The sequence below is a fragment of the Oryzias latipes genome, chromosome 22 (genome assembly GCF_002234675.1).
Source record: "Oryzias latipes chromosome 22, ASM223467v1".
Classification (NCBI taxonomy): Eukaryota; Metazoa; Chordata; class Actinopteri; order Beloniformes; family Adrianichthyidae; genus Oryzias; species Oryzias latipes.
This window is the reverse complement of record NC_019880.2, coordinates 12,720,532-12,738,532: the sequence shown is the minus strand read 5'-3', so window position 1 is coordinate 12,738,532 and position 18,001 is coordinate 12,720,532. Positions and strand designations below refer to the sequence as shown.

At 40.3% G+C, this 18,001-nt stretch overlaps 1 protein-coding gene across 2 annotated transcripts in view; it reads left to right on the top strand.

Annotated features, from left to right (window-relative positions):
- Positions 1–18,001, top strand: part of kif26a (kinesin family member 26A) — a 72,690-nt gene that overhangs the window by 16,053 nt on the left and 38,636 nt on the right. For both annotated transcript variants that reach the window (XM_011490381.3, XM_011490382.3), the window contains exons 3-4: positions 10,203–10,673; positions 16,720–16,910. In XM_011490381.3, the coding sequence (XP_011488683.1) occupies positions 10,203–10,673; positions 16,720–16,910 (662 nt within the window). The remainder of the gene's footprint in view (positions 1–10,202; positions 10,674–16,719; positions 16,911–18,001) is intronic.

Sequence of the window (18,001 nt, the reverse complement as noted above, 5' to 3'; positions counted from 1 at the left end):
TTCCAAAAACGCGGTTGAGCTGCAGCCTCTTTTGGACGGGGTGCTTTTTAAACTAAATTGGGCGACTCTTTCTGAGATCTCCTTTTGTGTAAACAGAAGCAAGCTGGAGAGTGTAAAGCACACAATTCAAGGCAAAAACTTGCAAGTGAAAGAGCTGCAGGAGGATAAAAATGATGCTGGTCCAACTTGCAGCATGCACTGACAACAAAACAGTTATTGCTCATCCTTTTTTGGTGTTCTTATATAACATAATGCAAAAAAAAAAAGTAATCCATTTTGTGTTCAATGTCAGACTGCGATTCTTTTATGTCTTAAATGAAGAATGTACTTAACTACTTTGTGTTTATCAGCTGCAGCTCACAGTTCCCCCAGGGGATGGGTCAAATGCGGAGAAGAATTTCCCCATTGTGGGATAAATAAAGTATCAATTATTATTATTATTATTATCATTATTTATCAGTTTCATGACTATTAAACAAGGAGGTTGTGGAATGTCACAAATTGGTTTGTTTTGGAACAACTTAAAGCCATTTTTTAATCAACTTGGCCAAAAATGACATAACAGAATTTTGATCTTTTCAAAAATTAGTGACTGGGATGGACAAACAAGCTTTATGCTTTGTACACTTTGGGCTTATGCACGTTCAAGAACACACAAATACTCCTTTGGAACATGTTTTTAGCAAACAGTGATCACACTGGACTGTCTCTGCTCTATCTCTGCACATGTACTCACAGTTGGAAGAGGATTGGTGCAAAATATCAAAGTGGCGCACATCTTGTGAATATAATTCACTATAAAAGTCCAGCCAGGCACAAACCACAACTATCAATTTCTTCTCCATGATCAATTTTCAAAGGATTGGTACTTACATGTTTTATAAAGGATGCTACCCATACGTCACTCCCAAATCCGAGTCCCCGATTGGTCAAAGTTCAACTGGTTTAACTTTAGACGCACGTTCAATGGCTGCACGTTTTGTATTTTGAGCCCAAAAACATGTGTAGCGATGTGTGAATGCGCTAATTTTGAACACATTGGCCAAAAATGAACATATACATGCATTTACATAGACTCTTCATTAGAAGTAGTTGCTTGAATGCACGTTTCTGAGCTCGGTGTGAACGTAGCAATTGAGTTGAATTGGAACACGCCCTAAAATACCATTCGTGGATGTGGATGCAACATTTGGAGTCAAATTAAAATTTCCAATAGCTATAAACCAAATAATGGATTTAAAACTTGATCACTGAAGGGAAAAAAATTAAAATCAAAATGAAAGCATTCTTTTTTTGGTGTGAAGTTTTATATTCGAACTGACTTGCTTGTATAACAAGCCACCTAGGGAAAACCTCCTGAACGGATCTGGTTCCAGTTGCTTTTTTCTTTAAACTTGTCTCAAGCTAGAAATTAGGGTTTTGTGCCTTGACTTACCCATTTACTTAGTAACTGGTGATGTTTTCTGTATGAAATTTATCTTTTTTCAAGTACTAAATCCAGTACAATATAAATATATTAGATTCAGCTTGATTGGGCCTTAAAATTTAACAAATCAAAATACCTGATAGTTTTCTGAATAGGATTTTCCTTTAAGAAAATAGATAAATAGATGACAACATCCCTCCACAAACATGTTCATTTTTATCCAAAATGAATGTACTGAAAAGTGCCACTTTGTCTACAGCTCATTTGAATATTCAATCAAGATGCTTTGCTTAATTTTTGCAGCGAAGCAATTTGTGAGTTTCAATTATTCACAAAAGACAACGTGGCAAATGTGCATATGAAAACATTTTGATAAGCTTAGCATTTTCAGGGAGAGCAAATGAAAATCTTACAGACTCAATAGGCAGATTAGTGTGTGCTGCTCTTCACAGCGATAACTGTGCATGCTTCCTTATCTTGCTGAGATTCATCTAAATGTGTCTAGACATGTTAATTAGCAAAGGCCTTCGTCTCCTGTTGCCCCCCCACAAATAAAAAAGAAAACAAAAAAGAAAACACTTGTTTGAGCTTATCTTCCTTTTTGTTTCCATACTTGGTGTTTATGTTTAGTACAGTTTTGATTAGTACATGCATGACAGAAAGCCCAGTTTTTTGTCACTAATGCGTGTGCCCTCTGTGAAACCACTGGGATGGTAATGACATCTTTCATGATAAATTAGCATTCCCTCCTTTCTGCTGTACCTACACTGGATGTTGCACCAGACTGATTCCGCCTCTCACAACTCTGCCGCTCCATTGTTCTGCCGACGTGCAGCAGCTTTGTGACACACAATGAGTGTCACTCTGTGAGTTAATGTTCTGCACACAGACACTGGATGGAGCAGGGAGGCTCACCTCAGCGCATGTTTCAGCATGGGCACATTTTTAAACAGGGACAAAACGTGGATCTAACCTTTGGCTTTTCCTGCCGGTCCAGCACCTTTTTTGTAGTCAAGCAGTTAGCCTGTTGCTCTCATATCAGTGCAGGTGCAGGGGCTGATACGTGAAAATCGAGACATCCGCCAAACAAAAAAAAGCACCACGCTCAACAATAACCACTTGCTGTGCCTCATTATGTGCCTTCTCCCCACACAGTGAAGCTACAGCATTCAGGCAGCATGCAACAAGATGAAGTGGGAGGGAGACTGGAAATTAGAGACCCTCAGCAACAGAAAATGTATCCATACAGAGGCAGAGTGCCAGAATAATTACCAGACAGTCCGTTTCAGGGAGAAGTGGGCAGAATAATTACTGTAGCATACTCAACATATCACCTTGTCATCATGTTTGGAACAATTTATTTTCATATCTGGCTGTGAAGCTCTGCAAATTAATCACACGACAAAAGATGACTCTCTGTCATAATGATGGCAAGTCATGCAACTTGGGTTCTTTAAACATTCTGCTTACTCTGAAAAAACACTTCAAAGGTGATCCGAGGGCTATCACTTTATGTTGTGCTGCAAACATGTAGTCATTTTTCATACTTGGTTCAGGATGATGTACTATAAAACTGTATGAAGGGATTTTTGGAACTGATCAGGTTTGACTGGCTTTTCTCTGCTGACTCATTTCATCAGCAATGATCGACAAGACTTTAGCAGCATTTTCCCTCCTGTTTTGAAGGAGCTGAGGGGAACTAGAAGTGATCAGATTCACCTGCACATGCTGTCATGTCTGCAGCTCAGAAGAAAAGCAGGTGGCTGTCATCGCTGCTGTAGACTGGAAAGAGTTTTGACAGTAGTGAAGTGATGGTATGGAATCCTATTGGGATCATGTTCTCTACTGTATATGAGTGTTTTAAAGGAGGCACTTGGGCAAAAATAAACCCTTCAGTGGATCTAGTGATCACTTGTGAAAACTGATACAGAAGAAAACATAACATCTAAAAAATGTCTTTTCAGACTTGCATTTCTGTGTGCATTTTAGGTCAGTAAGTACATTTTATTTGTAAAGCACCTTTCACAAACAGAAGTCAGAAAGTGCTTCACAGGTTAAAATATGTATATACATATAAAAACATTAAAAAAATGTAATACAGGACTAGCGTTTCGTCTTCCAGTTCCAGTCCGATCATATTTTGTTCTATTTTAAAAGTGTTCTCTCTTTTCAGCTAAAATCCAAAAACCTCTGTTGTTTTCTAGGACATACTTTCTGCAGGATTTCATTAGAAATTTGCCTCCGAGTTGTGAGTGGGACCATTGGCGCAGAGCAACCCCACATCTCTTCCCCTCCCCATTGCTGGGGGCTGTCTGTTTACTCGCTCTCCCTTTAGCTCACAGCCCCTCACACCCCCAACCTAACATTACCAGTGTAACAAAAATGGTTTCTACATCACAAAGCTCCTTTTAAACAGCATTTTTTCATGTGCTCCTGATTCAATACAATTTAAATAAAGAAATACTCAGAAATGCAATTTTTAGCTTAATCTTCTCTATATACTGTATGTTCAACATCTATCCGGTCCCAGATAAGCGGAGGAAGATGGATAGATGGATGGATTTCCTCCATCATTAGAAATATGTCACAAGAACATGTTAAAAACAATAAAAGTAAAATTTTCATCGGAGTGAGTCATTAAATTCTGTGCTCGATGTGCGTGCCATAAAAATATTACCCCCCCCCCCCCTTCCTTTAACCCAAACTTGCCCTTTATTTATCTTTAGTGTCTCAAGGAGTTTAGAAACTTTTTCAGAAACTGAAACTGGAGTTTACTGGCTTAAAAATTGGCTCATGCCTCACCAGTTTGCCTTCTGAGTTATTTATTGTGAACTCATTTTGGTACATTTTTACCAGCAAATCTGTTTGAGGGAAAACAAGGAACTACCTGAGGAGTTCCTTTCTGCCAAAAAAGCAGGTTTTTAATTAGAAGTGTGCAATGGTTAGTGAAAGTGTACATAAGCATGAATCAAATACTCTCCAGAGGGGAGAGTAAAAACAGATCTGCTGTTACCTGACTTGCGGCTCAAAAAATGCATTATTTGTTTCTTGCTTTTTGGAGAAACATTCTGTTGTAAAATGTATGCAGCCCAACCCCACTAGAAGGGGACGAAAGCTTGATGGATCAAGGCCTGAGACAGCACAGAGGACGGTGTGAAGGAAGAGGGTGGTGATGATGTGTGAAGTCCGTCCAAACAGTCGGAAGGAGGCTTGGTTTCTTTTTGTACACGAGCAAGCAGGAAAAGGTAATTAACTGGCCAAGCTGTAAAAGACTGGAGTGATGGATGAGTGTGGGGTAAAGAGACAATAACGAAAAGAAACACACACTCACAAACACTCGTGGGTTCACCACACGAGGTTGAGACTCATCTTTATATTAAGTCGTGACAGTTGTAAAGAGGTTTGGTCAAGAGTTGATGTTATTACCACTGAGGGTTTCTATGTTTAACGTCGGGGTCACCAACCCTTGTGGTTCTTTTATTTTTGATGGACAGTGACACGTGAGTTGTCAGGAAAGGCCTTATACTGCAAGGGAAATTCCACTCAGCCGTATCAAAGTGCATGTCATTGCAAAAACAAACTGATGTTACCCCTGTTCTTATTAAGACATCATACAAAGAGGTCAAAGTTGTATTTTGAACGGTGTCCTATGTGATCGTTCATCCGATAAATATGCTCCACCCTGTGTCGCTGTGATGTTCTGGACAGGTGGTGCTATCATGTGTTTTAAGTGTCAACGAGGGTAAAGCTTTTTTACATTTCCTGTCAGCAGTTCACTGACAGCTTAAGTGGGAGCGGGGAATAAATTACAGACAGCAGGGAGGCTGATAAGTCTATAAGCTTCACTAGCTCTCAAAAAATATTTTTTTAAGTTAAAGGCAGGCTGACCCAAAAAGACCTTACACTTTTCTGAAAAACTTCATGGAATTCATGCAAACTACATGTGTACGTTTAAGTTTATGAGAGAATTGCAAAGAAAATTCTTACCAGGATGTTTTTTTTTTTTTTTTTTTTACAAAGCAGGCATTGAAACGTGTATAAAAATAATTTATTATTAATCATAAATTATCTTAAAAATTGTCAAGTCTGTAGGACATCCTCTGGGAAAGCAAAAGAAAAGTCTCCTTTTGCAAAAGCATGAATTAAATAAGAAAGATGAGAATGTAGCTTCCCTTGGACAATTTCCCCGTTAGAGATGTTGCAGATGCAGCAGATGTTTTTCATTATTATTTGATTGTATCTTATTGAGCCACAGGAAAATCCCCCCAGAGATGAAGATGACAGGGTTGCACTCACAACCTCAACTGCTGCTTTTTGTCCAAAGCAGCATTATCAGATAGAAAAGTATGGTTCTTTTGTGTCTGCGGACACCATTTCCTTGTTCTGAGAAAGTCCTATTGGGGTTTTGTTTAATCTTGCTAAGACAGAGCAAACATCTGTTTGATGTGATTTGTTGAAGCTTCCCATTTTGTGTTCCCACAATTAAATAGCATGCTAGTGTGACATCCTGAGTCATTGTCTTCTCTGCCTCAGAGCAAGTGGTGGTTAAATTTAATGGGCTGTAACCCAGATCTGCAGTGGCACAAAGAGCTCTACCTGATAAGTAATCATGGCCACATGCGTTCCAACTCTTGGCTACTTTGGGGATCCTCAGCTGAGTTGGTGAGGGTGGGAAGCAGGTCGCGAACTGGAAAAAAAAAGAAGAAAGGTTCTGAAAAGGATTAAAGCTCTGAAAGTGACGCTTTTATTCTGGTAAAGTAATCTACCCTAATGCCTCGTGCTCACCCAAGGGAAGTCCGGTAGCTGTGCATATTTTTATTTTGCTGAACTTTGCTTTTGAAGTTAACTGGCTTACCTGTGGGAAAATAGACCTGCTGCAAGCTCTTGTCCTCACCCGGACCCTGTGGTGGGCTCGGACACTTTATTGGGGCCAATCTCTCTGAGAGTTACGAAAACGTTGTGCAGTTAGGGTCAATGTCACGGGTCAAGTAAACAGAAATTGCTTTCTCACATTTCGGAAGCGGAAAGAAAAGTTAATGTTAATGTACCAGTAATGTTAGGTTTTGGTGAGGGCTGTAAGCTAGTGGGAGAGCATGTCAACAGATGGTGAATTTGTTAGAGTTGTTAGAATTTGTCAGAGCTTTTACTCCTTTCCTATCATGGAAGCATAAAGAGACTCTTTTTGCACACAGCTCCAAAGTCCCATGAAGCTCCTATGCTCATACACTTTGTGCTCAAATGAAGTAGAAACTATGTCTTCCAGGAGCATTTTAATGCCCATAGAACACACTGTATTTAAAAGTATCTCAGCCAGTGAGGGGCCTCATGCATTTCACATCACTGTGACCTTCCCTGGAAACAAGTTGGCTTACTTAATATTTGCTTCTGCACTCCACTGCTCAGAGGTATATAAAACAGTGTATGAGGAAACCGTTAGATTACACTTTGCCTGGTTAGGGAGAAGGCGCATTGACCAGACAAGGTAAATGAGGTGTGATTTGAGGGAAAAAATCCTATGGGTGACCTCTACCGACATTGTTTGCGCACTAAGGAGACACAGGAGAGAAATCATGCACATTTTTCTCCCTGTCCCATCATCCATAAGTGGTTACGGCTCGGGTTGTTTCCATCAGCCTCTGGGCATGGGCTGTCTGTGATGACACTTTTCATCAACCCAGTGAGACAGTCTGCTGGGTGGCTCATCTCTCCTGCTGCTGCTGGGCTGGCTTTCATCACCGTTAGTGTGCGGGACAAAGACAAACTTCAGTCTCGGAGGGCTGCGAGGGGGTTCATTCCACAGGCAAGGTTTTCACTCACCAACATGCTCAGCACACCTCCTTTCCATAATAAGGCCACAGCATCTGACTACATTTGTCCCCAGAGTTTCATAAAGAGCAGCACTGACAGGCAGTAAACCAACACAACCACCCATGTGCCTCCAGGCAGGGGACACAACCCCAGCCTACACCTCCTCCCACTTCTGTCCTCTTGTTCTGCACTTTAACAATCTCTGCAGATGGAGCTTGAGGTGGAAAACCCAAACCGGCTTGTGCTTGAACAATGGCCGGCAGTAGCTCCACGCCTCTTAGCGGGAATGCTTTGAACATTTGGACTGCGTCGATGCCGTGCATTGCATACTTCTCTGCAGCAGCGCTACTCTTCACACCCACTTGCACCTGTCAGTAATAGATCAAATGGATAATAAAAGAAACAATATGGCTTCAGGGTTGGGTGCACTCAGGCATCATACTTTTCATGTTTTCCATGTTCTCCTTATGCATATATATGCTCTTCAGCAGTCAGGTTAAATGTGATAGCACTGTAAAGACTTTTTTAGAGATATTTTTAGTCCCATACTTGCATTTGCTGCAGAGTAAAAAAAAACTCTTGATGTCCTTTCATTCTCCCTCCCTCTTCCTCTCATCCATGGCCTTCAGCTCGATCACATCATTCTCTTGAACATCATCATCCTCATCATCAGTGCCATCATCCTCCTATGCCTCCTGGCCCTGACCCTTCATTCACTCCACTGGGCATAAAGCTTACAGACAGCTTTACAGGAGAAGCCCTCTCTCTAACCTCCAGAAGCTAAACTGAAAAGCAGATGGGCTCGGCTTTGTGTGTCATTTTATTAGCTCCCCTAAATCAACATCTAACAATGCATGGAGAAGGGAAGGGGCATTGATTTCTTCAATCTACCAGTGCGCCCAGTGGGCAAGGAGTGGTTGGAGGGTAAAGGGTGAAAGGGTGGAGTTGTCTGGATTCTGACTTTTCCTCAATTTCCTGCACAGGAAACTTGTAAATGAAGCAAGGCCAGATTTAAAAAAAAAAAGCATTTTCTCCAAGCTCTGCCTCATATTTCACCCCAATCTGTCACGGACTGTTTTCATTTTCTTTCAGCGGAACTGTCCGGTTTTGCGAACATATATTCTGCCCGAGCGTAACAGTAGAGATTATTTACAGATCTGGGATTGTTTTAGAAAGCTCTGCGAGTATTGTTTTGCGTTAATTCTATAAGCCTCTTTTATTTAAATCCCACATTTAGACATAAATCCCTCATGGTATTATCATTCACTTTATTCTGTTGGTCATTCATTAGACAGTTTTAAACTCATGATTCCCATTCTGTGCAATGTTTAGTTGAGTGTATTTCGCTATAATCCAGCCATAGTAACTAAATACCTTGGAGTATTCAGTTACTGTTAGCCCTGACAGGTCAGATCCCCTCACGTGGGATTGTTTTCTTTCAGTGGTGGTCAAAAAATAACACATGTCTGGCTAAAATGTGTGTACATTATTTATTTCAGGGATGCATGAATATTGTCTGGTTAAAGCTGAAGGTGTTTACAGAGAAAGGTAATTTAAAAGTATTGAGCTGCTTTTATTGTGAAGTGGATTTAGAGTCCCTCAGTCTTCCTCTTTGGTCTCTATGCCGATGGGTCAGTTGCATTAAGTAGCACTGCATTAGAGAGGCGCATTGTTGTTTTTCCCAATGATTTGCTTCTCCTCATCACCTCCGTGGTTCTGCGGAGCAAAGGTCTCGTAAACATTTATGTGTGGACTGTGAGCTCCTGTTTTAGGGCATGACTCCATTGGGTAGAAGCTTCTTTTGCCCCTTTATGCCTCTTAAGAGACTGTTGTGTGAGGGTGTGTTTGCTTATCAAGTTATGCTGGTTCTTTGCTTATGAAATGAATGGTTAAATGTTTGCTCAGTGTGTCTCCATCTTCCTGAAAGAGAGTTATTTTTGTACATGGGCGGCTTTTCATTTGTTTTCATAGTGAGACACTTATCATATGCAGATTATATGACTCTGGGCACTGGACTCCCCTCAGTAATCAATTTGTCACTTTTTCCAAGCAAAGACAGACACCCTGGAGAGAAATAAAAATAGAAACAAAGCTCCACTGGAAACCACCCTTATAATCAGTAATCAACACAAAAAACCTTTACCGCCTCTTTTCTAAACTTTTCCAAACAAACATTTTTTCTTCTTTTTCTTTTTTGTGTGTGGTGAATAAAAGGGGATCAAACAAGATTTTAAGATGAATGCATCAAAATCAGGGGTCTGAAGCCTTAGGCTCCAGACACACATTGTGGCATCTGGTGAAATAAAACTAAAAATATTTTAAAGTAACACATATTTGACTACAAGACGCATCACTCAAAATAAAGCACAGTACCACTCACTTTGTGAAGCTCCTGACTACGGCAGGCTAAATGCGCCAACATCCATCAAGCTGTGTAGCTTTGTACTTAACCAAATTTTGGGGAACTTTGTATCACAAAAAATCAATTGGAAATCAGCAAACACAGCCATAGTTCATACATTAGGTGCACCGGATTATAAGGCAGTTGATAAATATAAAGGACTTTTAGTGTGCCTCTAGATCTGAAAAATATGACAAGGGTCTGATTTAAGAATTTCTTGCTGAGATGCACTAACAACAATAAATCAAACTACTGCATTCAGATGATCCGATATGGTAGAGGGTGTATTTTACTTTGATAGGAAGCCACTGTCAAAAGTTATATAAACTCTTTTAAATTTTGTAAAAGCAATACAGTTCATTCATGTTAATTGTAACAATTGCATACATTAACATCAATGTTTTATTTTTTTAAAGAGTGAAGTAAGACTTTGTGGCTTCTATTGGGTTGGCTTAAGTGTATAGATATACTGTAGATATAAACAATTCTAAAATGGCAGATTTAAAGTATATTTTTATATATAAATTGGTTTTATGTGAAAAAATAACTTTTTTTGTGTCCCTGCAGGACCCTGGGTATGCAGACTTCCTGTTCAAGCAGCTCCAAACACCTGGAAATCATGACCCAGGCTGTTGCCAGGTGTGCTCCACGCCTCTCTGCCAGCTGAAACAGGAGGCTTTGCAGACGCTCAGAGCTCCCACTGTCACCTTCGGGGGAAACTCAGCGGCCTTGCTCACTCCATCTTTTATACCACAGCCCTTGGGATTCACCTTGTCATCCTCCACTGCACACACAAAACAGTTATTGAGGAGTCAGCCCGACGCCTGCTCTGTCCTGCCTTTAGGGCAGCGGCACAAGGTTCCAGGATGGTCCCAAAGCACCCCTGCACCTTCAGAGCCCAAAACCAGCGTCCAAGTGACAGTGGCTGGAGGGCAGTTTACTGGATCGCTGAGCACCGTCACCATCCAGGCACAGCAGTACCTCGAGGGGATGTGGAGCATCTCCAGAGTCAACAACTTTCTTCCTCCTCCCAAAGCTGTATGTCCTCATTTTTAACTTTATCTTTTAAACTACAAAATCACAGTGTGTAAAATGGCTTTGGCTACATGACCTAAAATGCTTTATTTTAAGAATTTTATTTTTTTTATTTTACACCCAGTGCACTTAAAGTCCTGTGTTTTACATTAAAGACATTCAGCCATCTACATATTCATACAATTTACATGAAAAAGGTTTAATAATGAAGCAAGCTAAAACTTTGTGTTCTATGTTGCCTATAAACATAAGAAATTTAGTTTTTCTGTCAGATAGAAGTATATTATTAATCCATATAGAGGCTAAATAATATGTAAATGTTCTGAATTAAAACTTTCACAACATGTGGAACATTAAATATAAAAAACAAAAAATTCTTAAAAGAAAAAACCTTATCAAGGATCCTGAATGTTTAAAGGTAAATAATTATCATAACCCAAATCTGGTGACCTCCTACACAAGGTCATTTGGAATGACCACCTGAACTCTTCCTTAATGCAGGTTCAGCCGACAATCTGTTCTTTGTTTGATGTTGGAGAAGGCTTTGTCCTTGGTGTTCCGTAGCTGTTGCTCCCGGTGATTTATTTTCACAGTCAAGAGTTTTACCAAACAAGCAGAACGTGCTTGGAGATGTTTTTAGACTGTCAAGTTTCCATCTGGTTTCGTAGATGGGCAGCTTCCTGTAGAAATGGGGCTCAGACTCAGCTGACAAATCTCAGTGACATTTGGCAGCTGCAACACAAGGTTAAGAGCAAACTTGTGTTGAAGACATCTATTGTTTTTACTTTTAACTTTTTCTGTCAGCCTAACAATTGTTAATTCCCCTGTTCAGCCCCGCTGAAATTTGCTGTGTTCAAAGTTCTTTTCAATGTTATTCTGCCTTTCTGCTCACAAACTGTCCAAAGACAGATTTTTAACTTTTCTCTTAAAGTGCCAATCACAATGGTTTATAGGATGCCAGCGCCTTTACCTGGATGCATGATCTTTTAACCTGAACAACCTGATGTACGTACACACCAGGCTTGTGTTGGACACATTATAACTTTCTTCTCCTTTGCAAAGACTGCTGCTCCCATTGCTCCTTTTGTGCAGGCACTGTGCATTAGACTCCTTTTTCCTGTCCTACCTGAGTTCCAAAAATAAACCTTTTTGTGCTTTAGCCTTTTCATTTTCTTGGGGTCCATATCCAAAACCCTGACATAGAACCCAAAAATGGCATTTAAAAATCTGAGTAGCGATGCACGAGCGCGAAATATTGGAGAAGCCTGAGACGTGCTCATATGCGCACTGACGTCGACTTTTTATTGGAAGTGTTCGCTTCCGAGACTGGCTTAAATGTTGCATCACGCATAGTAGAGAGGGTGGCTTGTTTTCTACATCTTTGTCTAAAAACTTATTAGTGGCTCCCGGGTTTGGAACTGCTAGTTCAAAGCTTGTTGCTAAGACTGGGGGCTTTTTTGGACCCAAAGAAATGTCCCATCAGGACATCAGAAACATAACAGAAAGCATTCTATCTTCTCAAGTGAATTTGTTTTTATTAAAACCAGATCCTTCAAAATGACAAAAAGCCACATGAGGACTGGAACTAGACTGCGCCAAAAGGCACAAACTTTAATTGGAAAATCCCTCTTCGATTCTGTGTGGGGAGACTGTGCAGTGTTGTTCAAATAAATTTTTAAAGACAGACTCTTTTGGAATGAAATACATTGAGCTGTCAACCAGAGGTGCTTGAGTAACCAAAGCCCATTATGGGGCTCTTTGATTCCCCCATATGGGAGAAAGCTTGTATAGCCCATACAACAAGCTTGTTATGTCTGAAGTAACTTGTTCCAACCATTATTCTATTGGGCTGACGGTGTTTCATGTTGGTGGGAGCACTGGGCTTTATAGGCCTGAGCTGTGACCTCAGACCAAAAAATTCCCTTTGAGTCTCTGCTGATGCCTTTGTGTGCACGTTCTCTCGTATTCTGCTGTAGGCCCAATCTAAAATGTGGTTTGCTGGTTCACAACATAAAAATGTTGTGGTTATACTATATAAATGAAGGAAGACTGTAAAGTTGTATCATGTTCTTGGCTGCCAGAAATGTCCATGTTTCTGCCTTAAACAATTCAAACAATATTTGCCAAATTGACACAAAACTGAAACAACAAAAGAGGTTTAAAGGGGAAAGCCATTATGCCAAATGACGTGATTGGAAGAAACCCTATTTTTTGTCATAAAGGTTTTTCTTTTTTAACTTTGTAGTGACTTACATGTTTCTTCCGCTCCATTAAACCAATCACCGCATGCTCACTTCACTGTGAAAAACTAAGCTCGTAACAAAAAGCCTCAAATACTTGAGTTGATGGTTTCCGTTATTGGCTTGATTGTGGTCCTCTGCCTTCGCTGCATCACCGCCACCGATTTGAAGCTCTCAGAGGATGTTGGCTTCTGCTTTGGTGCAGCTGGACTCCACTGGCAGCGAGCCACAGACAGCCATGGAGGCAAGACAAGACAGTAAGAAAATTCTCACGTGTCAAACAAAAAACAAAAGTAAAGCATTTTATAATTAGGCACTAGAAATAGTTTTATGTTTGGACTGCTCAGGACGGTCGAGCATCATTAGCGGTCAGTCCTCACCTCAGCTGCCTTTTGTGGGTTGCAGAGATCAACCAACGGAGACAGCTAGATTAGCGCAAGACCTGTTTCCCCTCAGCAGTAATCGTCTGGTGACTCAAAAAGGTCAGAGGGGAATCTGAGTAGTCTGGAGGGGCAATACTCTGGTTTTAAAAAGGTGACGTGCCCTGCTCACTTCAACCATCAAAAGAATGAAGTTTCTCCACCATGAGTTAGAAATGTCTTGTGTTTATTGGGTTTTAATCTGCCCCACTCTATAGATTTTCCTTCATCCTTCACTGCCCTCGGTTTCCAGTGGATATTACAAGGTAAAGGGATCAGGGTAAGCCGGGGGTTAGAAGGGGGAACGATGGGCTCATTACTGATTTTGGGAGAAAACGGCAGAGCCCTCGTCTCTTTACTGACTCAGCCTCATTACCCGGTCAGAGTCAGGGACACCCTGGGTCCAAGGCAATAGAAAGAAGCTTGGCTGGGATTTTTGTCCTGGTTCCTCTTTGGCTGGCAGCACAATGAGCCCTGATGAGTGTGTGCACCTTTATGTGTGGAGAGTCTTATCCGTTTATAGCCCACACCCCAGCTCCACCTGTGCCCAGCTGTCCCTTAAACTCATTGCCACTTGATTTTAAAAGAACCACTCCACCGAAGTAACCAGCAGCAGATGTGATGAGCTATAAACACCAGATTTCTGTATGGCTCCGTGTGAAGTGGTGTAGTCTTTGTGCCAATATGTAATGGGTCCACAGTTCTGGTATGCGGTGATTTCCTAACCTGTCACCAATGGTTGCATAGTGTGAAACTTTCTGCTCTGGCAGCTGCGTGAGGAACTGCTTTCTGTTTGCAGCTAGTTTTCCATTCCTGTTTTATGTTCGATTAGTTTCCATGATAAAGTCTCTGGAGATAGCAAGCAGACCTTTTAGAGAAAGCTGATTCCTAACCGTAACAAGATCAAATGTAGAAAACATTATTGGTGGGGGGACACATAAGGACCAAGAACTGCCAGGGTGAAATTTGACAACTGCTAAGTAAAGTCCTTTTGGGAAAACATGGAGCCATGGTTTAATATAGCAACACATAAAGTAACACATTGCACCTCATGCAAGGCTAACAGTAGCAAGAGTAAAGCCCTTCATGTGAAAGCTAGAATCTAAGTATATCCTCACAATCTGATGTATAGTTTTCACCTGTCAGGCTTGGCATATAAAGAGCACAGCTGTCAAGCAGAGCTGACAAATGCCAGGTAGTAGAAGGCCATGCATTTTGTAATAAAAAAGAGGGGAAAAAAGTTGTCTATGTTTTTATTTTAGTTGTTAAATATTAATCTAATGTTTATTTCGAGATGGGAAAACACACCATTAAAGAAATGTGCATAAACCATTATTTGCAGAGCAGTTTCTTGTCAGTTGCTATTACAGTGTTAGAACTCCAGAGTCTCCTAATTGGAATAACTTTTTAGGTGCAGGCCAACAACACATGTTTATTAAAATTAATTAGTGCTTTGACAATGTTGGAACTAGTCAACCAACAAAAGACTTTAGTGCAGTAGATACATGTTTTTGTGCTCAGTGGAGGCAAATGAGATCATTTTTATTTGTGTTGCACCTTTCATACACAAGGGTAGTTTAAAATAATTTTTAGAGATGTAATACCTTATGAAAAACCAAACGTGAAAAATAAGTTAGGAACTTGCTAAGGTGCTTACTTTACGTTTGTGCCAAGTAAAAAGCCATAGTATAAGCATATATTTAAAGGTTTAACGAAAGTAGAAGTACGCATTTGAATCAATTTTGTTCTTCAGCCAAAATAACGACAACACATGAGTTTGGACTGGCTACTCTTATTCCTGTATAAAAAATATGTCCAGTGACGGACATTAAAATAAGAGAGATAACGTTTTTTGTGTCTTTTGAACTCTGCAATTAAACGGCATCTGTTAGTTACCTAATTGAAAAGAAAGAAACTTTTAAATGCGTTCTGGCTGAATTAATTTACAACTTTATAAAAATGAAACTTGTGTGAAGCATTAGATGAGTAATAAAACACCTTTTCTAGTTTAAGGTATTCAGATAATAAAACCCACTAGAAGACAACTGATACTTGGTTGTGGAAAAAGTGGCATATTTTTACAGTTTGTCACTGCTGTTCACAGTATCTTACACCGGGCATAGGGATGTTAGTTCGAGTGAGAAAAAAACTCCAATGTGGCTGTAATTAAGAGAAAGCAGTATGAAGCAAAACTGGATCACTGTCTATTGAAGTTCATAAAATTTGGAACAAAATAAACAAAATTACAAACATGCCAAATTAACAATGGAAAGAATTTTACAGTAAAATAAAGGTTTTCTGATGCCATTCTTCATTATCAAAAGGAAAATCAAAGCATAAATAATATCATGATTGTAATACAGCCATGCAGTTTGTCACTTTGGGACATTTCAAAATTAAAATTATTGTCTTAAAAAACAAATAAAATGTGTATGGCACATTATCCCTCCTGCATCCTCTGCAAATTCGTTACTGTTGAAGCTTTAACTTTAGTTTTAGTTTCTGACTTTCAGCCCAACTCGTTGTGGATTGTCAAAAAGTCTTGCTTTTAATTTGAACAGAAAACTTGCATGCATTCAAAAATATTTATTTTTTGTTCTCTGTCAGTATTCTTGTAGCTGTTTTCATGATACATATGCCATAAAAATATGCCATTGCCTCATTGTAATTACTGTAAAGAAATTTCGCGTGAGTATTTACATAAAATTATTTACTTGGCAAAAACATAAAGGAACTAGTTTTGATTTACAGTACAAATACTGTATATTACAACAGTCACTTTATTGTGTGACTTTGTTAGAATGAGGGTAAAACTGGTAGTCTAAATCTTACGTTTCAGAGATTAAAGTTGAAGTACTACTTCTTTGCTAAACAAATGAAATACATATATGCAATACAGCTACACCAAGAAAGACCTTTTTGAAAAAATGATCATTTGGTGTAGAAAGTCTGTGCACCAAAGCTCCTTAACATTTAATTAGGTTGTGTGTTTGCACACCTTAAGGGAACAGACTCTTAAGTCCTTAGAAACTCACCTTCACATAGTTTGACTCAACCTGCCAAATTAGATGTAAAAGCGTAGGTAGAAGAGGGCACAGAGTGAGTTAAATCACCTGTGATTAAATTACTAATTATATCTAGGTTATCACTTAATTAGAGTATCCTGCAACCATAGAAAGCAAGTCAGTGTTGCCATTATCCATGACTGGTGCAGCAGTCATGCTGTTCTGTCGGGAGCTTTCTGCTGACTGCCACTAACTGATTCTGGCTGCAGCAGCTGCCCATCCATCTGTGGCAGAGAGGTGCATAGGGAGGGGTCAGCAAAGGTAGCGTAAAGTAGATGCAGGTGAAAGGTATAAACTGTGGTTCTCTGCATCCATGTGTCAACAGGCTCATGGTTTGATGGGGGTTGCAGACGGGGACGCCTCGGAGTCGCCAGTCACCACCATGACCAACAGCAGCAGCAGCAACACCGTGACGCACTGCCGACTGAGAGGCTCCAGTCAAACAGGTCTCCCCGTACCTGTAGCGACCTCATCCACCTCTACATCCCCATCTGCAGCAGCTTCCTTCTTTGTCAGGTAAGCACTACCTCTGTACAATCATTGCAGAGTCTGTCAGAACACAGGAGATTAGATGTGGCTGTTTTGGTATGAAATGTGTTTGCCCACACACACCTACTCACAGTTAGTGTGTATTGGGCGGTGTGCAGAGAGCTGAGGCACAGATATGCTCAGACTTGCCCTCGAATGCCTCCAAAGGTTATGGTTCATAATGCTAACTCCCATGTGAGGCGCCTATTCAGAGGAGATGTTGTTCTTGTCATGCCTGAATTACAGCATGTCTTGGAATACACATGGAACTAAATCATCTATTAGTTACAGGCACCAATGCCTCTGAATGGATACCAAAAAAGGACAATTTGATATAAAAAAGGAAAGTTTCATGGGAGTGACTTTGTACAAGTTGAGTATTGTTGTAAAGTATTTCTAGAACCAATGATTTTTTTCAGTTTTTAAAGTTAAATGGCTTTTCTTTAGTTAATAATGGCTAAGTCATCGGGTAATAAGAAAAACTTGCCTCAATGCGCAGCCAATGGTGGCTCTTGTTCCTCTGGAGAAAACTTCACCTGCTCCAGGCTGGAGAAATGTGCTGTCCTTTCACGGACATATTCCCTGGCATGCAGGTGAGTGCACATATTCCCCGCTTCTGTCCTCCAAAGATGGCTGTACGGTGTAATGAATGTTACAAGCTTGCTAAAAGCAAGGCACAGGACTGGCTCTGCTCCACAGGAGTTTGACAGAAAAACCATGGGGGGATCAGTGTGCAGATGAGCTTTTCACCATGCAGCTTGAATCAAGTTGGTCTTGCCAATTTTCAGAGTCACAGTATATGTCGGAGGAACATCCAAGCCTCTCCTATGACTAAAGGAATGATCTTGATCTTTCTCTAAATGTGTACAGCCTTCTTTTTGCTTCCTGTCACAAGAGAGGCAGCCCTGGGCAGCAATTAGTTCCAGATCTTTGCTAAGCGGGCCTAATTTCTCACAGTATATAAGATTTAAAAATAAAAAAATCCTAAACTACAGTGTCAACCTAGTCATCCATCTCAGAAAAGTGCAGAAAAGAAAACAGAGGTTGGTCTAATTTGCTCCCATTGGAGCAGAGAGAAT